This window comes from Drosophila teissieri, chromosome 2L (genome assembly GCF_016746235.2).
Source record: "Drosophila teissieri strain GT53w chromosome 2L, Prin_Dtei_1.1, whole genome shotgun sequence".
In the NCBI taxonomy this organism is placed as follows: Eukaryota; Metazoa; Arthropoda; class Insecta; order Diptera; family Drosophilidae; genus Drosophila; species Drosophila teissieri.
The window spans coordinates 7216900-7235687 of record NC_053029.1 but is presented as its reverse complement, the minus strand read 5'-3'; the positions used below and the strand labels follow the sequence as shown (position 1 = coordinate 7235687).

The window sequence follows — 18788 nt, the reverse complement described above, 5'->3', positions numbered from 1 at the left end:
TGCTATTCTAACACCATACACGTAGTTGTTACGTCGTAATACGTTGTAACGTAACGCTTCATTTCTTACGTTGCCGCATTTATCGGATTCATATACCCGTAACAGCGGGCTCTGGCGGGATGTGGATGGTACGGGGTCCGGGCTCTGGCGGAACATGACGGGCTTCGACATGTCCTGCCGGTATTTTAAGAATACAATTCCGTTTTTAACTCTTCTAGGGAGTATTTCTTTCTTATGAATGTGCTGGCGTGCTAAAGGTAACTCATTCGTGTGCCACTCATAAGGAATCTAGTTATACACGCTACTCGTAGAGCAGATTCGTTGAAAAGTATGCAAATCTGTTGGAGAAGGAAGCGTTTCCGACCTTATAAGGTGTATATATTCTTGATCAGGATCACTAGCCGAGTCGATCTGGCTATGTCCGCCTGTCGGGCTGTGTGTCTGTCCGTATGTAGCGCAAGTTTGTGTTCAAATGTCGCCACACATATGCAAAATGTTTAGTTTTCATTTAATTTTATTATTTTTGACTTGGCTGATATTCCACTAATTTCAATAATCTGTTTTTAATATGTTAGATAACGAACTAAGGTTTTTCCCTCTCACGAAGTTAATATACTTTGATATTTTAAGACATTTTCATATCCTTCAACATAGCTGTCTGGTACATCAATCAATTCAAATGAAACAATTTAAGCTCCATGATAACGAAGTATGAAGAAAGCCTCTTGTCCCAAAGTATGCAAAGTAATACAAGGTAAACGTTTATTATTTAATAATGATAATACAAATACAAATTACTAACAAGTATATACATAATTCATAGTATTTTCCCACCATCTCTTACAGCACGTTTTTAAGTCCCATCGTCAAAAGAAGAATCATGGCGCCAAGTGAAACCTTCAGGCTAGTGCTTCCATTGCACCGATCTGTCAAACAGAGATCGCACTGATCGGCAGAGTCCTCAGTTATGTCAAGATCATTCTTCACAGCCTGGCAACCGGATTGTTCTTCGGGCACCTTAACACAACCGCGGTTCAACACTGATGGGTCAACAGAGAAAAAGTTTAATGAAATATGTTATCTTGAATAACAATTTGGTTTCAAAGAACGCCGTGTACTTACCTCCGTCCTTGTAGATGCTGTAACAGGCCGCAACCTTGTAGTTTGTTGGGGTAGAAGGAGATGGCGAAGATGTTGTAGAGCTGGTGGAAGATTCAGACGATGACGAATCTGTGTTCGTAGAAGCCGACGAGCTACTGGTAGAATCAGCCTCTGTGGTGGAGGAAGGAGTCGACGAAACCGGTGTAGAATCGGAGGTTGAGGAATCTGTGGTGGAAGAAGCCGAAGAGCTGGAGCTAGAATCTTCATCTGTGGTAGAGGAAGGAGACGACGAATCCGTTGTAGAATCGGATGTTGAAGAATCTGTGGTGGAAGAAGCCGAAGAGCTAGTGGTAGAATCTTCATTTGTGGTGGAGGAAGCAGTCGACGAATCAGTTGTAGAATCGGAGGTTGAAGAATCTGTCGTGGAAGAACCCAAAGAGCTGGAACTAGAATCTCCATTTGTGGTGGAGGAGGCTGTCGTAGAATCTGTTGTAGAATCGGAGGTAGAAGAATCCGTCGAGGAAGAAGCTAAAGAGCTGGAGCTAGAATCTCCAATTGTGGTGGAGGAAGCTGTCGAGGAATCTGTTGTTGAATCGGATGTTGAAGAATCTGTGGTGGAAGAAGCCAATGAGCTGGAGCTAGAATCTCCAATTGTGGTGGAGGAAGCTGTCGAGGAATCTGTCGTAGAATCTGATGTTGAAGAATCTGTGGTGGAAGAAGCCAATGAGCTGGAGCTAGAATCTCCATTTGTGGTGGAGGAGGCTGTCGAAGAATCTGTTGTAGAATCGGATGTTGAAGAACCCAATGAGCTAGAGCTAGAATCTGCATTTGTGGTGGAGGAAGCTGTCGAAGAATCTGTTGTAGAATCGGAGGTTGAAGATCCTGCGGTTGATGAAGCTGAAGAGGTGGTTGAAGAATCCTCATTTGTGGTGGATCCAGTTGTGGAGTCCTGTGTCATGTGTTAAGCATGGATATTAATACAATTGGTAGAATGCTTTTATATAATGCAACGTACATCGTCTGCATCTCGTGGCATCACGGAAAGAAGAGACCGTTTGAACGGATTGAATGCGGCCATATCCAATCCAAATGCTGCAGCGGCATCTATGGAGCAAGTAACCGTCGGAACCGATTCCACATGGCACTCATCTCCTACACAACTGTAGCATTCCAGGGCACTCGCTGAAAAAAACGTGGGTGGTGAGCAGGTGAATCAGTTGAATGAGGAGAAGTGGGCAGGTTGCCCGAAGGCCGAACGCCGAACGAGATAAAATTCGTCGCTCAAGAACGGGCAATAACTCTGATTGATAAATCAAATACCAAGATAACATCGGACCGATTGCCTCACCAAGCAAATCTGACTACTTTCTACGCTCGCATTGTGCTTCTTTTTAGGTTATTGTACTTGAATTTTCCTTTATCAGATAACCTTTTCGCTCTATGGCCTCATTTTAATCTGGGGCTCAACAGTACTACATACATATGTACATTGTTCATATATAATCCTTGTGTTATCAACCTATTAAATTGGTTAAAGTACACACGTGATGTTCTTATTTTTCAACTTGTGAATCATGCTAATAAGATTACGGGGAAAGCCCCGTGTTAGTAATATTCAATTATTAGCAATGCAGTTAAAAAAATAACCAGCAGTTAACATAGTTTCTAATGCCAGCTTATAACGAACAACTCTTAAAAATCCTTTTAAGTAAATAAATAAAAAAAAATATTTATATGAAATAAAATATTTTTTTTGTGATATTAAAACCAATAAGGTACTTTCGTAAGTTCTAAATTTCATATTTAATTCATAAAACCTTGCAATTTAAATGACTAAATAAAGTATTTAACTGTTTTAGCCTCTTAGCTGCTTTTGGAATTATTTTTATATTTCTTTTAAAACATTGATGATAATTTTCCGATACTAAATATGGAGGCTAAAAGCTATTTGTGGCAACAAAACTAATTTCAATAATGGAACTGTCCATGGCACTATTTTTGACTAGAATTTCCGCGAACACACCGATAAGATGTCTCGGTTGTTTTAGTTTTTCTTGTTTTTCGAACTAAGTAAGTTCATAAATATTTTGATAAATTCCATTTGTACGTCCGTCAATCAACGATTTTAGGCTCTGTATTACTCAATCAAATGTTTTTGCGTAGCACTTTTAGATAATGGCATTAAATGACCAACCTGGCCAAAGAGTTGAGCAAGCACAAATTGCCATCAGCAAAAGGTTGACTGTGATCACACGCATTTTTCCTTCTTTTTTTTGTCTTATGACCGAAAGGATATTAAACGAGTTGAATATTAGCAGCGAGGATCGAAGCGAATGTGGTATAGGAAACGCACCGCACGACGGTTGAATGGGAACTAACAATTAAATATAATGTTAACCTGGCTTTTCAGGCGTTTTTATCATTTTCAGTCACTGATAAGCGGCGGCAGCGAAAGAAGGCAGAGCAATCGCACTGTTTAGGCCAACCCACGGATTGGCAATAAAAGTTAATGGCCGCAATCGTCGCCGATAAGGAGTTTTAGGGTCCTCGGGGAAATACTGGGCATTCACTTCCTCAGGATGTCTGATAATATTCAGCTATTGGCTCTTTATGAAAATCCGCGTTGCTCTATTGGCCAATCGATCTGCGCTGGAAACTGCCTCAAGTGGCATTTACCCACAATGCCACAGCTGGAAATTTCCTGGAAATTTTCGCTGATAGAATCTTTCGAAGGTGCAGTCCAGGTGGCCACATTTAGTCATACTATTTAGGGACAAACGTTCTCTAACTTGGACAACGTGATGGCTTGCCTGCAAATCTTATCTATGGAAACTTTTAATCAGTCGGATCCAATTCTAATTAGCTCAATAAGTCCAAAATATTTCTCGGCTTTATGATTTCCTTCCTTCGTAATCTGCCCAAATACTTTGAAAATATCTATATGAAGTTGGCAAAGTTCGGCACTTAGAAAAAAGAGGCTCATATTTCAATCAGCAACTTATAAATAAAAAATATAGATTTCTTTCTATTTACTTCAATAAGTAAATTAATTTAAAATATAATTATTTCTTCGAGTGCAAGACAAACACGTTACATGTATTTGTGTTTACTTTTTGTTGGACAAAAGAATAACGATAAATAATCCTGCAATATCAGTGCAGTCAAATGCCATTTAATTCATTTATTTAGTATGATTCATTGCTTTCTAGCGTGTGGAAAATAGGCCGTATTATTGTACATTTATTTATCATGATTCATAAATTTTTGGACAGCTGCCTAATAGATGAGCACCAGAATCGTCGTTACTTTGGCTACTTCTTTGGACATTGGAACTTTAAAACTTTAGTTGAGTTAGTAAACTACGTGGAAATAAATTAAAAACGATTTATTGATTTGCCTCTATGTGCGGCTGATTGGTAAATCAATTAGACCTGATAAGTTAGTCTAATCTGTGACAATAGTGTGGGCATATAGCTCGTAATCTAGTGACGAAATTCGAGAAGGAGTCGCCAAGTCTATTGGATTTCGGATTTTATCAGTTTGTAAAACGTGCAGGTCAGTTTTAGTAATTGCTATAATTGGTTAAGCTTTGAGATAAGCGGATTAGATAATAGTTTAGAAAAACGTTTTAAGTAGCAGTAGTTCAAGGCATCGTAGTAAATAGTTTTGATGTGCCTTTCACACACTTTATAGTAGTAATTATTTGGCGCTATAAAATATTTTTATTGATAGGCTCGTGCTCGCATATTTATTGCGTTTAGTGTTTTGCGAAGTCCCAAAATTGTTTAACAATATCTTATCTAATCAATGATAAACCATTGTTATTGTGTGTTTGATTTCCTTGTTGATTTTGCCTTTGGGCTTGTCTTGAGCAAATTTGTTTAGCATAAATGGCCTAAAAGTATGCCACCGCCTTGTTTTTGAACATATTATGTTTGTTCAGTAAATGAAATCGTACCACTAGGCGTATATGTGACATTGGCATTGGCAAGGTGTAAACTCCTTCCTTTTCTATATTTAGTGATCTTATGAATTAGTCACTTAGTTTATAATATATATTTGAAAATCCCGCTTCAAAACACTTTAGATGTTCAGACCTTCAATTTCAGTTGTCTACTATTTATAGCTGGGTTTGGTTGTATGTATATTGCATTCATTATATTGACAGGATGTGATTTAAAGCTCCGTTTATCTTCCACAATATAAAAGTAGAGCCATAAAAATTCCTCTAGATATTAGCTGAGAGAGCTATAAAGTTTAGATATATGGGTTCTGCGCCGCAGAATGATGTCATGAATAAAAATGTATAAACTTTTACAAATGCATACACTTTTTACAGTTGAAATAAATGGAACTTGTTTTAATAATTACTCATTATTTATTAAGTCGCTTAAAGCGTTACATTTGATTAGATTAAGTTTGTATACAATTACGTTTGTATATATTTCGATTTTCGGGTTTGTGTATATCTTAAAGTTACATAATAATTTTCGAATCACTTAACTATGAGCGCGGACTGATGAGTGTGAGTTCGCCTTAAAGAAACGAGGAATACTAGACTAAAGCACCGGGTAATGGATGATGATCTGGTCCCTAGTTGCGCTGCAGGGCGAATGCCACCACGGCCAGGAGCACGGAGGCCAGAATGGAGCTCTGGAGCGCCGAGCTGCCGTTGCAGGCGTTCATACTGCACGGATTGCAGTTGGCCAGCTCCGTGTTGTTGTTCCGCAACTTCAGCTGCTCGCAGACTCCTTCCATGGTGCTCACCCGCGAGCAACCGCGATCCGTCGACATGGTGCCGTTCACTGGAATCGGAAAGGCAAAAGAAATTAAATTACAGTTTCTTAAAGGATTTCTATAGAATGTATACAAAAAAAAAGTATTTCACCTTTTTGAATACAATTTTCTATGATCGGTTGGATATGCAGACTCACCTGAAACCTGGACGGAATAGCAGTGGTAGGTGTACTCGGTGTCGATCACCGCCCTCCGCTGCCTGATGGCCAGCGATGAAATGGGCGTGGTGGTCTCCGCTTCCGCATCCTCCACAGGCACCAAACGGGTGGTGTTCGTGGCAAACAACAGGGCAGTCAGATCCTCGGCTGGTGGCGTGGGCACTCCGGTGGTCGTCTGGACGGGTCCGGCGGTTGCGGGCGTGGGTATCGGAGCCTCGGTGCTCTCAGTGCTCTGGGTGGTCTCTGTGCTCTCGGTGGTCGGATCGCTGGTGGTGGTCTCCACTGTCGTGGTCGTGGACTCCGTTGTGGGTGGATCCGTCTGAACACTCGTGATCACAGTGGTGGTTTCCGGTGTGGTTGTGGTCTCCTGTGACGTGGTGGTGCTCGCCTCGGTGGTTGTGGTGGTGGTCACCGTGGAGGCTTCCGTGCTGCCGCCAGGATTAAAGAAATCCTCATTGCACGCCAGCAGTGGTGCATCCTTGGGCAGCTGGGCACAGTCATCGCACACGTAGCACATGAGATCGGCACGGATTACTGCAATAAAAAAAACCGATTGCCTTAATAACATCACTATTTTTCTGCTTATCAATCTCAAACATATATTGTTTATGATTTGATATTGTCTTGTTATTAGTTGACCTATATAGATATTCTTTTGCAAGAGACCCTGCAGCTGAAAATATACTTTATATTGCCAAACCTATTGAACTATCCTCTTTTATTAATTATTTGACATTTGTGTGATTTCCTTGCGAATGGCGTTTAACCCTTTTTTCGCACCCATTTTATTGGACGCCAAGATATCTATTATTCAAAAGTGCTCAATTTACAGCTTTGGCAAACAGCAACATTGCGATAAAAGATAAATGATTATTGTCCAGAACAAAGAACATGTGAGCACCATAAATCAATTTGAATCCCAAGTATTTGGCGTATTATTTGCCGATTCTTTAGTATTACGTTGTATGTGCTTTTCCATAGCCTTTGATCTAGCGCAAGTAGCTGTTTTCTTTTTTTTTTCGTATCTGGTTTTTAGACGGGCGCCCTGCCCCAGCAATTCGATTCCATTTGCATGTTATCGTCATCGCAGAAAATGGTAAATATTTGCCAGGTGTCAACAGGTAAATAGAGACATCTATCGGCGTGGCAACACTGGTGTAATTGCGTTAATTGCCTTATCAGTGGAGATGGCTACCCTCCCGAAAAGCCCCAATATCAACGGACGACCAGAAGTGAGTCATGTCCATGAACGTCGTGTGTGTGTGATAATCCGACATGGAAGTTGATCTCCGCTTGACGGGTTTCCATATCACATTGATACCGATATCAGAAATCAGATATCAGAACTCGTGCCGCAAAGGCAAGTTCTTGCCAAGTGACTAACTGCAGCGGACTTTAAGCTATTTGCATGGCATAATACTGGTATTTAAAATAATTTTGTTAAATCGTCACAATAAAATGGTTCAATACATTTGTGTCTAAACTTTGTTGATTTATTGCTGGAAATTTATCATAAATCATTGTGATTGATGGCGAGTTTTGGGCCTTAAATTCTCCAGCGCAATGACAACATTGTTGGGGTTTATTGGCACGTGATAAGCGCCACCTTGCCCAGCACTTTGCACTTTTGACTTTCTCATTAATAATTTCCACATTATAGAAAGCTGCATCTTGATGATTTTTGCAATTTTTTTCCCTTCAAACAAGGGTGCAACTGGTTGGGTTGTTATTTACTTGGGTAAATCCATAAAACTCCCCGTGATGCAAATGCTGTTTGCGTAAAGGTAGTTGAAAGGCCATTTAAAATTCTTAAGCCAAAGGTCGTTCTGGACGATTGCCATTTCTTAGCCCGTTTAATGTAGAAAACAAACAAGTTTTAAGTTGATTTTGGAATATACATATACGTTACTCTTCTCGACTCGCAAAATGAAATCATTTGCAATTGCGTCAAAAGATCGTGAAAAAGTATTATAAATTCAGGTTTGGTTCGGTTATTTTCTGAGTGGTGCTAATGCCCAGACGAGTTTTTCCATTTCGGGCCGCCTTCGCGAAATGTGTTAAGTGTAACTATAACATTTCCAATTAGCAGCTGCCCGACCGTTTCAATGTCAACTAATATTTGTTCGTTATTCGCAATTTCCCCGACTGACTTTTCCTTTTCATCTGAGGCATAAATTAGAGAGGGCCCTCTCCCAATGATAATGCTATATATAACGATTCGAAGGGTGGCAGCTGAATGCTTGGATGACATTTCCGCATCACACAGCATTTCTGCTGAATGAAAAAAGCACCGCAAATTGGCAACAGTCTTTGCATTATTTATGACAGTTAAATAATAACAAAAAACTTGGGCGGTTTTAATGTCGCTGCTTGATATGCAAGATATTATGGCCAAATGATCGTGATCTTGAATTCTGAATACATTTCGCTGGCTTTTTAGATTTTTGGCAACTGCATATATGTATCTGTATCCGCATCTGCAGCTGTATCTGTATCTGTACAATAGCAACACTTGAGACACGAGCGTGTATTTATAGCGCAGCTATAAAATCCTCACGATATGTTTATCAGATCGCTTGATTCCTTCTGGCGTTATCTGGTATCTGATATCTGATATCAGATATATGCCCATGATTTAGACCGTTTTGGGCGAAATAATGCACATCAAAGTTATCACGACACTTTTCACGATATTCTAATAGCCGCAAATACCCAAAATGCTTCTGTTTTTTTTATTTTTTTCATTTTACCTGGCAGGGCGATTAGCAACAGCAAAGAGCTGGCCAAAACGATGTGACTTCTGCTGAACATAATATTTGTTTATTTTGAAATAAATATATTCTAGATATATTTCAAACAATTGTTTCGTATAGTATTTATGCCAGTTTAATTGGGCTGTTTGCATTTAGGTTCTCGCGCCTCACGTTTGAATTTATTTATTTATTATCAAGGCGACCGCAGTTTGCGAATTCTGAAATTTAACTGAAAATCTTGTGATTTGTTTGAGACTTTTTATAGAGTTTCAAAAGCGGACTGCGCTGCTACTGCGACGTCAGTGGCTTCAATGCGTAAGAGAGTGACTGCCAGAGCGGGACGGCACGAGCCCGAAAGAGCGAGAGGGGGCGACAGATGAAGAGCGGGCCGTAAAACAAGTTTACCGGTTTTCTTTATTGATAACAAATTAATTTATAATGCATACCAAACGAGCAACAAATTAACTGATCGCCAAGAGAGCCCCAGTGCTCTTTGGGGTTTTTGTTCTCTTAAATCGATGGTAATGAATGGAAATGTGTTTTTCCGGGATTCAATCTACGGTTCTTCGGCTTTTCCCCCAAGCGAGTGATTCAGTTCTGGGGATTCAGTGCACTTTCGCATACGATTCTTCACACCCTTTTTATTTCAGTTGATTTCTTTGTTCCCCGATAATTAAGCAGCTAATTGTTACTCAGCGTTCGTAATCCGGCGATTTACCCAACTCCAGACGCGTTTTAACTTAATAACGCTCGCCCATTTACATAATATTCGTCACTTGTTTTTTTTGTATTGCCCTGGATGTCCCATGATTATTATTCAATATCAGAGCACGATAAGCAAACAAATTCGAATCAGAAAGAGGCGGGCAATTAACAGAGATCTCTTTGTGGTGCGTATTGGCTCACTCTATTGGCACCTGCTCTATTTTCGCGAGCTTAGAACCCCCAATTCGCATTAGGCTAACGAAATTTTCCAGTCGAGTAGCCACCAAGGTCGTTTCCACTCGAAACTTAATTCAATTCGCCAGCTGACCCAGAAAAGAGCCTGCAGACTGGGGGCAAGGTCAACTGATAAGCCGAACTTTTGTAAGGTGTGCGGAGTTTTGTTTGTTGTTCTGCTTTTGTTTGTATTTATTTTCAATATTAAGGGTGCGATAATAGAAGAATGTGTATGCCACACATTCTGTATCAGTGTTTCCATTTCAAATCAAAGCCTCATTTGCTTAAGTGCGCATAACTAGCAAATTGAAATGGATGTATTTCTTCAAGCACTTATAGACCCAAACATAATTTATTCAAGTTAACTCTATATTTTTAAATAACAACTGGCCCTGAAACACTACGGTTGCATTTCGTAGATCGTGTATCTTGGCCAAATGCAAATAACTCATCATTTACCGGCCGCAGTTCGTGCCGAATGTCGAGCGAATCTGGTTAGTGCCGGCTGGCGAAACTGACGCATTGTCTGAGAAGCGCAGACGGGAGATAAAAACCATAACTTCCCCGGAGACAAAAGTCGATGGGGAAAAGTTGCATATATCTTCCAAAGTGTCGACGACATCACGTAAAGCGCTAAATGCGCTAACGATACTCTTACTCATTGGGATTCTCTTTAGATGCTCTTTGGATTCTCATCGAGAATCGGCTTGGAAGCCGGACTTTTGGGCATGCTCGTCATAACAGGGTACTTTACCATCCCGGAAACCGACGAAAATAAAACGGGGAAGCGTTTTAAAGTTCCCCCAATGCGAGCCCACAAATCGGGGAGTTATATACATATATATAAATAAGAGTAACGAATTTGGCAGTTGCATTTGCAGTTTAGAGCAAGTTTCCTTAAAGTGCTGCCTCGTTGTCGGCCGCGTTTCCTCATCGCTTTATTAAGAACTTTACTTAATTCCGGACACCGAAATAATAATACCATAAATCTGGCAAAAGCTTTAGGCAGCAATTGCCACTCGACTTCGCAACGCTTATCGGCCTAAACGCTTTGGCCAGTTGCCCAGTTGATCGCTGTATCAATTTATCAGCCATTTGCGGGTCGCATGAAGTCATGGCATTCGGGAGCACACGACTCATAGCCACTCATCTAGTATACCTCGTCACCACTTATCGCCAGCTACTAATTGATTTGATTGCGATACGGCTGCAACTGAATGAACGGGCGCTCAATGAGCGAGCCACTTTCCCTAGCTGGTAGAATGAAATGAAAAAGGGACAATGCCTTATCGACGCCAATTAAACAATTATGCGAAAATAGCTCAGGTGTGCTCATTGCCCCCAAAGTTTTCGTTTGTTTCCAGTGTAGTAAGCGAGCCATAAATAGACACATCATGTGGCTGGTAAATCGGCAAACGCTCCCAAAAAACAATGAACTCAGACGCCAAAGTCGAAATCAAAGTTGCGGGCCATATATCTTGTATTTCTATATATCATATCGATTGCCCACAGTGTGTCTGCTGATGTCTACTATATCGGATGGCGGATCGTAAATGCCATTAGCGTGAGTGCCACAAGAGGCCAGAACCGTCCAGCGATTCTACTGGCTGATCCAATGGCGATGGGCTGGTTGCATCCGTCGTCCTGGCACAACTGGCATCCGGCCACCGTCCAGTTCTCGAAGAGACCGTCGCAGCCACCCGTCTGATTGCTCTTCCTGGCGGTGGTGCAGCCCCTCTTGGTGATCGTCGAGTCGTTAACTGTGGAGCAGGTAAGTCGAATAACCATTAATAATAATAATAATAGTAATATCTTCTTGAAATTGGATCCTATCAATATACAAATCATTGCTCGCAGTGCATTGGAGTTTGCACTTTGTGCTATTTTTCCATGACTCAGTCGTAGATATGTAACTTATCGCCATCGGTGGGAACATCGAACGACGCAGCTTTTTATGAATTTTATGATTTTATATGATGTGCAGCCATGGGAGTGGCAGGCAGTTGCTTACGTTGGAGCCTCACTGTGTAGCAGAAGGCGATTGGCACATCGGGATCGACCTGTCGTGCACTCGATCTCCGCTTGCGTCGCTCCTCCTCCTCCTCCTCCTCGTCCTCTTCCTCCTCTTCGCTCACAACTTCTCCAGTTTCTCCCCCAGCTGCCCCTCCAGCTGGTTGTCCGCCTGCAGCAGCTATGCCACCGGTTCCGGAACCGGGTTGGATGGGTAGGTTATTTCCTGCCGGCAGGATACCTATGGTTGTGGACTCCTCGCTTTCATAGTCCTCTTCCTCTTCGCTGGCATCGGAGGAGGAGCCAGAAGCATTATTTGTATTGTTCGATGCAGCAGGTGATGGAGAAGGAGCCGGACTTGGACTCGGACTGGAGTTGGAGCTGGCAGGTGTGCCTTGTCCATTACCGCTCAAAAGTGGACCCTCACACACTTCCATGTCACTTAGCTGCGTGTTTTCATCGCAGTCTTCACATTTGTAGCAACGCAGGGCTGGGCAAAAAATATATTTTAAGCTAATAATAATCAAAAATAATAAAATAATAAAAGAATTTTACATTCAAAGAAGATTTCACACTTCAAAGAAGAGTTTCAACCACTTCTGATTATTAAATGGGTTACTACTTTAGAAATATAATGTTCCTCTCTTTTCTGCTAAAAAAATAATGAAACTATCTTTTAGTCAATACTATAATGTAATGTTGAATAGAAACTGTAATTATAAATGAGGCATTCGATTGAAGAATATTCCACTTAATACGAGTATGTATTAATTGCAGCACTACATCAATCATATAATATGCAAAATGTAACTTTATTTCTGTAGTTTTCGAAAGGAACATGACCTTGAGATAGACCTCTTCATTTCCCCATAAGAGGGGGGTGAGGGTGTGCCATATCAGATCCACCTTATCAGCTGGATTACCCGGGCAATAAGCGCACCCCTCTGTGTGGTTCAACGTTGCGTATGCGCACCTTTTGCAACTCGCTTCGGGGTCAATCAATTAGCATGTGGCGGGCTTACCTCACTTACCCCACTCGATGATTTATGACATACCTGAAGCACCTGGGCCGCAGCCAACGAAAGCCAGTACAAGTAGCAACCACAAGGAGCGCATTCCGGGCAGGTTAATAGGTCGGTGGTGGTAAATTGGCTTCAAACTTGCAATGTGCCAAACGTCAAGGTGTCAGAGCAGGCAACTTTCCCAGATTGAGCCGCCTTCAATGGATTATTTTTATAAATATATATAAATTTTCTTCTTTACTGCTCTGCCGTTGTGCCAGCAGTAGCTACCGAAAATTCAAATTGAACTGGCACCAAGAACTTTCCGGAGTCTGTTGTCTGGCTCCATCGAAAACTGAAGCTCATGCCCCCATAAATGTGGCTTGGGGGTCGTGGGGGTTGACTCATGATTTGGGGGGCTGGGGTGGAACATGTAGTTCACGGGAAGCGCAGGAAAAAACTACATGTGACATACGATAGCATCGCCACAGACTTTCAAATTAAATGCGAGCGACAGGGAGGGCACGATGGAGCGACAGAGGTCGAGCTATTGATAAGCGGGCGGGGGGCGTGGAGCTGAAGCATCTTACATGAGTAATGGGAAAATTATCTTTGATTGCTGAACACACGACCAAAAGGAGAAAAACACAACAATAGCAAAATGCGTGATATGGGCTGAGATTTTTTCGGCACTCGAAGAGCTGGATACCGTCCAAAAGTTAAACTTAATAATAAGGATAATTAATTACGCAATGCTGTTTACACAAAAAACGGAGGAAAATAAAAAAAGAGTTATTTGATTTAAAAGATAGAGTTCATAGGAATATTGCGCATACGCTGTGTTGGCCTTAGACAACATAAAAAGTAATAAAGTGGTAATAAATATAAAGATATATTTATGGCCCATGGCACATACTTCATATTCCAGAGATAATTTCTCCCGAGTCTAACAAGACTCCAGTGAAAACGAAATACCCCTTATCATGATGCCGAAACTGTTATAAAAGTATTGCCATCGTTATCAGATAGTAAAAATTCGTACGCCAAACTCGTTTATACTGTCATACAGCATTTATTGTGTGCTCTGAATGTTGAATTCGGTTTCCATTTCAAAAACCGCTTATAAACTAAGCAGAACTGAGAACTCGACGCGTCGCAAAAACATAATGTACTATATGGTATATAGTGTGTGGCTTTTAGGCGATTGAAGCTCACGGATTAATTGTTGCATTGCTTTTCGTTGACATTTCCTCTAATTGCACATTTACTAACATTTATTTAGATTTATTGCACTTGTTTCACGTTATACTTAAATTCGCGTTTTGCATTAAGTTGATTGTTTTTGCTTGCGGCTATTTTCAGTTAATTTACGTACTATCAATTTATCAATTTTCAAATATTCTAACACGAATTGATTGACTAGACATTTAAGCACTTTTAAATTTTTACCTAAGAAATCATATCAGAATTAAAGGCAATTGGTGAATTCCTATGCTCATCGCTCCAAGCCATTAAAACAAACCATCTGAATAGTAACATAATAAAGCTGAACAACAAGAGCTAATGGCACAGAATGCCAAACATTGATATCTAGTACCTGGTATATGTAGTACCTTGCAAGCCTGGTAACACACATATCCCTACTCTTTATTTTTTCCCAGTGTTTATTTTGGAAATCGAAAGTTTCATATTTGCTCTGAATCAAAGCGGGTTTCTGTGTGAGTTTTACCCTTCTTGTATGTACTGTATCGGTGTTTCGGTGTATCGTGTGTGCTGTGTGTGCTGTGCGGTGCTTACATTTCTAGGGTTAAGGGAGGAAGGGGTTAATGGGGTTAAGTGAGTGCCTTTGAAGCACCTGTACGAATCAGCGACATTGCACTCAAATATTTACAAAGTAATCGGCGAGGGTAACGCTAAGGGTAACTCAACCTAAATGCAACCATCATGCCACCACCACTCGTTCCACGTCCATCTGTGTATATCCCTCACACAAATCCATTGCCTTAGCAGCCCAGTTGGAGCGCAATCATGGCCAGAATGGAGGCCAGGGAGAGCGTTACGGCCGCCGCTCCATTGCAGCGATGCGATTTGCAGATGTCGCAGAAGAACGCATCCTCCGCGGAGATCTCCTCGTCTGCATCCGCATCCTGGCCGTGCCCCTTCCTCCGCTTGTTCTGGTTGCGATTCCGCTGCTCCCGCTCCTCGGCGCTCGGGATGCGCAGCTTGGTCCTCAGGATGTCACAGGCATCGGAGTCGCCAGTGTCCAGTTGGCAGAAGCGCGCCGTCACCACTTTCCTGGTATCAGCTGCAGAAAGTAGCCATATTAAAGAACTAGTTATAATTTATTTCATCTAAATATTTACATTAGTATTATATATAAATATGTCTTGGGGACTTAAATCATTAAATTTAAGTTAAATCTGAAATTGGTAAAAGCGTGCAATTGGCGCCTAATAAACTTAATTGCTGCACTATGTTTGTCATAAACAGTAAGTGCTTTGAATAAACAATCTGTGCCATTTCACGTGAACTAAAAAACTTTTCTTTATCTTTAGGGCTCTTTTTATTGACATTCTACTCATACTGCAAACTGCAGCTTTATTGCTAACCATCTGATAAGAATTGCTTGTAAGCCAAGTGGCAGTAAAATGTGATTCAATTATTCAAGTATATTTATATCTAATTATATATTTATTTATTTATATTTGTGTTTTTTTTGTAATACTCACGATCTTTGGCCACAACTTTTTGGCAATTCATAAGCGGACTTTTGTTGGCGCCATTATCGAAATATGAGAACTTATTCAAGTCGAAGAGCCAGGTGTCCAGGGATTTCATTTTGTCCAAAGTGCACTCCTAAAAGGATATCAATCAAGTGGTATGAGCCGCTTTTCTATATAATCTTTATTTTTTAATTCGGGGAACCACGAATACCTATTGCTTGGTTCAAGTATTAATTGCCGTTGCACTCGGTGCGTAAGTAATTTATCTTATCGACGCAATCATACGATACGGTAATGATGCGTTTTCCGGATGGCCTTGCTTTGCAGACCAAGAGTACTTAGACTCTATTTGTTTAGCCCAGATAAGTGGTGATATAAAACGATTCTTAGAATGGTATCAGCATTAACCGAGAAAGGGGAAACCCTCAGGCAAACTCTACAGGCAATCGGCAAGTGCTCAAAATGGGCACCTTTTACTATATAGCTATACAAAATTAAATTGTAAAATAAATATAATATTGTCTAATTAACTAATTGCGTTTGCTAAATACGAGGGGTTTCTAAGTTCTTAATTGCTTTAGACTTCAATTTCATAACAATAACTAAATGGCTGTGTCACATTTGTTGTACATTTTGCGATTTAAAATCTTCAGTTTGACAAGCCACATAAATTGATGGGTTTAGTTCGGCGCATCTAATTTGATTCTGAATTATTTATTTTGACACAAAATTGAGTTTCGCGCACAATACAAGATAAGATTTCCATGATTAATAATTCAGAGAATTATCAGAACACTTTGCGCTATTTGCAGTTTCGTGGTTGCGTATTCACATCTCTGATTTGACAAATGAAATAAATTTTAAGAATTAATTTGACTTTTAATACAAATTTGGTTATCATTTTCAGCAACGATAAGAAATTCGCACGGGACTTTTCGCAAGTTTGACAGTGAATTTTTCGACAGGCTAAGAAAGTCATAGTTCTTGTCGAAATAATTCAATCAACACCTTTAGTTTTACCAACTTGAGTAAGTGATTCATGAATATGATGATTAAAGTCTATTATTTGAAAAAATAAGTTATTTTCAGCTGGGAAGTACATTTGACTTAACTAAAGATAATTCTGGACAACTTAAAAAAACTGCAAACTTTTTCTTTATAGTCCAAAATATTATATATGAGTATACACATTAGTCGTCTTGTATTGTATTATTGTTTATATATAATATAATATACATTATATATGTATTTATATATTTCCTACGACTTGTTTAAATTTCTTGATTTTTATAAAAGAGCTTGGCAGTAGTTTTAGCAGCATTATAAGCCACTTGAGCTCAGGTGTCGCCACTTGAAATCAAAGTAATTCTACAAGAAAGTACTTCTACAAGAACCTGTCAGCCTGAAATTTACGTTGTTGGACTCTGGCGAAAGTATTTCAACTGTTTGGCACGTGGCCGGGTTAAGTAGTAGTCGGGTTAAAAAGGGCGATAGATGCCACTAACAGAAAATTCACTTAGCCTGGAAAAGGGGAAAAGTGAGAAGTGGAAAGTGGGTTTCCACCACAAGAGGACGACGACGGAGCACGTTTCCGTTTCCGCTTTTGTGGGCTCTATTTCCAAACGGTTGCCCTGCACTATTTTTTATTTTGGCCGTGCAAATTTATGTGCCATGTAGATTTAATTTGCGACCGTCTGGGCCAGAACTCTTCACTCAGCACTAAGGTCAACTGAAATCCGATTAGGACGATTAGGCTTGAAAAGGTTGAACCAACTTGACCTGCAAACCAACTTGGCCAGTGGCCCACCAACAGGTCATAGGCCAGTAATCAATCAGTGCGCTAATGGATAATGTCCTGGCAATCTGGTGGACAACTCACCTCGGCCTCTATGCTGGAATTCGAGCTCAGATCGGCGCAGCTGGGATTATCACTGGAATCGCAGACATAACACCTGATGGCTGCGCCTGTGGGATATGCAATATACATTTTTTTACATTTTCATTTCGGAACTTAAGAGCCCATAAACCGCAAGGCAAAACACACACCATTTGAAACGAGGGCCAACAGGGCCAGTGGCAATAGCATTCCCCACATGATTCGCACTATAATTGCCTTTCTTTGATTTATTTCCCTTTCGGTTGCTGATTTTTCAAATATTTTCTGCCACTCGCGCGCTGTGATTTTCTCGAATTTTCCGCTCCAAGACTCCCGGGAGGTTCTTTCGCTGCCGCTGGCAAAAGGCAAACTGAAATTGGTGGCCAACTTGGTGAAGGCAATTGCCTGCCAAAGGACGACGACTACGTCATCGTTTTTGGCCCGACCCGAAGCAAACGAAACCAAACGAAACGAAGCTGCTCGTCCTGCGTCCTGCGTCCTTCGTCCTCCGTCGTGGGTTCCCTTTTCCTGCGTGGGTGCGTCGCTTGAGTGGCTCCTGATTCCGACAGTAATAACGTCTTGGCCGCCCCACATGGCAGCAAAGGAAAATTTATTTAAATTGCAAAATGCGAAATGCACCAGCCCAAACCAAAGATGGCAACTATTCGTCAAAGGAACGGCAGTAGCGCGACGGAAAAAAATGCAATTTCCTTGTGGCCAAACACTTTTGGCCTCTGCATCGCGGCTCAACACCAAAGCCAATAGGATATCATGGCAAAAAATTTGAATAATAAAGTATTATACCAAAAATAACTAAGTAAATAGACAAAATTGGATAGCCATACACAGAGAGAAATGACGCTCTTTCTATACTGTTTCCATTGGTTTCCATTTTATGTGAATACGAAAATATATAATGATAAAAATAGTAAGTGCTAGCGAATATGGAAATGCATGACTTATCTCCAAAATGAGCAAAAGTATTTTACAGTATGCAACTTTTCAAGTGCCTTTCAAAATTTAATACTATCCTTCGAATAACTCCAGTTCGTAGTTTGCCACTGAAGCTGAAATTAAATTATGTATTCATAAAAAAAAGCGCGAAATGAGTGGTCTTGCAGCTCCAGCGAGATACTGTTAGAAAATGAGTGCCTGGAGAGCTGCGAAAACGTGGAAAAACGAAAACGAACTGAATGGAAAGGATAGGATGCTGAGGTGGTGGAGGAGGTGGAGGTGCCCAGAGGATTGGGTGGCAGCAACAAAGCGCAGCAATTAGTGGCACCCAAGAGCGAAAACTCATCCGCGTTCCTGCAATGCGGCTTCCCTATTCTTTCGCGAATAGTGACCTCGTCGCATGGCCACAGGACGACATCCTGGGCGTGGGCGCCCATTTATCGCCAGGCCAACGGCTGTCCTCACATACAGGAAAC

General features: G+C 40.9%; 4 protein-coding genes across 5 annotated transcripts; all 4 read right to left on the bottom strand.

The window, feature by feature from the left end:
* Positions 1–748: 748 nt before the first annotated feature.
* Positions 749–3486, bottom strand: LOC122623532 (uncharacterized protein DDB_G0271670). 2 transcript variants are annotated; one of them, XM_043802748.1, is made up of 5 exons: positions 3296–3486; positions 2117–2283; positions 1930–2050; positions 1123–1848; positions 749–1040 (listed from the first exon to the last, which is right to left on the bottom strand). In XM_043802748.1, the coding sequence occupies exons 1-5, from the start codon at positions 3357–3359 to the stop codon at positions 841–843; spliced, it is 1278 nt and encodes a 425-aa protein (XP_043658683.1). In that variant the 5' UTR covers positions 3360–3486; the 3' UTR covers positions 749–840. The 2 variants fall into 2 exon arrangements, with proteins under 2 accessions (XP_043658683.1, XP_043658676.1); XM_043802741.1 differs by having other exon boundaries at positions 1123–2050; positions 3296–3485.
* A 1970-nt stretch (positions 3487–5456) lies between these two features.
* Positions 5457–9023, bottom strand: LOC122620416 (cell wall protein DAN4). The gene is made up of 3 exons (XM_043797862.1): positions 8807–9023; positions 6036–6590; positions 5457–5906 (listed from the first exon to the last, which is right to left on the bottom strand). The coding sequence occupies exons 1-3, from the start codon at positions 8865–8867 to the stop codon at positions 5695–5697; spliced, it is 828 nt and encodes a 275-aa protein (XP_043653797.1). The 5' UTR covers positions 8868–9023; the 3' UTR covers positions 5457–5694.
* Positions 9024–11274: 2251 nt separating this feature from the next.
* On the bottom strand, positions 11275–12986 carry LOC122626645. The gene is made up of 3 exons (XM_043806975.1): positions 12814–12986; positions 11760–12248; positions 11275–11508 (listed from the first exon to the last, which is right to left on the bottom strand). The coding sequence occupies exons 1-3, from the start codon at positions 12872–12874 to the stop codon at positions 11279–11281; spliced, it is 780 nt and encodes a 259-aa protein (XP_043662910.1). The 5' UTR covers positions 12875–12986; the 3' UTR covers positions 11275–11278.
* Positions 12987–13848: 862 nt separating this feature from the next.
* On the bottom strand, positions 13849–17700 carry LOC122626286. The gene is made up of 4 exons (XM_043806483.1): positions 17529–17700; positions 17362–17447; positions 15489–15615; positions 13849–15064 (listed from the first exon to the last, which is right to left on the bottom strand). The coding sequence occupies exons 1-4, from the start codon at positions 17575–17577 to the stop codon at positions 14763–14765; spliced, it is 564 nt and encodes a 187-aa protein (XP_043662418.1). The 5' UTR covers positions 17578–17700; the 3' UTR covers positions 13849–14762.
* Positions 17701–18788: the final 1088 nt, after the last annotated feature.

What these genes read in the sequence shown, in the direction of transcription:
- LOC122623532 (XM_043802741.1), bottom strand. Translation starts at nt 3,359, where the DNA reads ATGCGTGTGATCACAGTCAACCTTTTGCTGATGGCAATTTGTGCTTGC. An exon ending in TTGCTCAACTCTTTGGCCAG is followed by an intron (nt 2,284 to 3,295) that starts GTTGGTCATTTA and finishes CGTTTTTTTCAG; the next exon opens with CGAGTGCCCTGGAATGCTAC. An exon ending in CAGCATCTACAAGGACGGAG is followed by an intron (nt 1,041 to 1,122) that starts GTAAGTACACGG and finishes TTGACCCATCAG; the next exon opens with TGTTGAACCGCGGTTGTGTT.
- LOC122620416 (XM_043797862.1), bottom strand. Translation starts at nt 8,867, where the DNA reads ATGTTCAGCAGAAGTCACATCGTTTTGGCCAGCTCTTTGCTGTTGCTA. An exon ending in GTTGCTAATCGCCCTGCCAG is followed by an intron (nt 6,591 to 8,806) that starts GTAAAATGAAAA and finishes TTTTTATTGCAG; the next exon opens with TAATCCGTGCCGATCTCATG. An exon ending in CTATTCCGTCCAGGTTTCAG is followed by an intron (nt 5,907 to 6,035) that starts GTGAGTCTGCAT and finishes TTCCGATTCCAG; the next exon opens with TGAACGGCACCATGTCGACG.
- LOC122626645 (XM_043806975.1), bottom strand. Translation starts at nt 12,874, where the DNA reads ATGCGCTCCTTGTGGTTGCTACTTGTACTGGCTTTCGTTGGCTGCGGC. An exon ending in CTGCGGCCCAGGTGCTTCAG is followed by an intron (nt 12,249 to 12,813) that starts GTATGTCATAAA and finishes TTTTTTGCCCAG; the next exon opens with CCCTGCGTTGCTACAAATGT. An exon ending in CTACACAGTGAGGCTCCAAC is followed by an intron (nt 11,509 to 11,759) that starts GTAAGCAACTGC and finishes CCTGCTCCACAG; the next exon opens with TTAACGACTCGACGATCACC.
- LOC122626286 (XM_043806483.1), bottom strand. Translation starts at nt 17,577, where the DNA reads ATGTGGGGAATGCTATTGCCACTGGCCCTGTTGGCCCTCGTTTCAAAT. An exon ending in GTTGGCCCTCGTTTCAAATG is followed by an intron (nt 17,448 to 17,528) that starts GTGTGTGTTTTG and finishes CATATCCCACAG; the next exon opens with GCGCAGCCATCAGGTGTTAT. An exon ending in AAAAGTTGTGGCCAAAGATC is followed by an intron (nt 15,065 to 15,488) that starts GTGAGTATTACA and finishes TACTTTCTGCAG; the next exon opens with CTGATACCAGGAAAGTGGTG.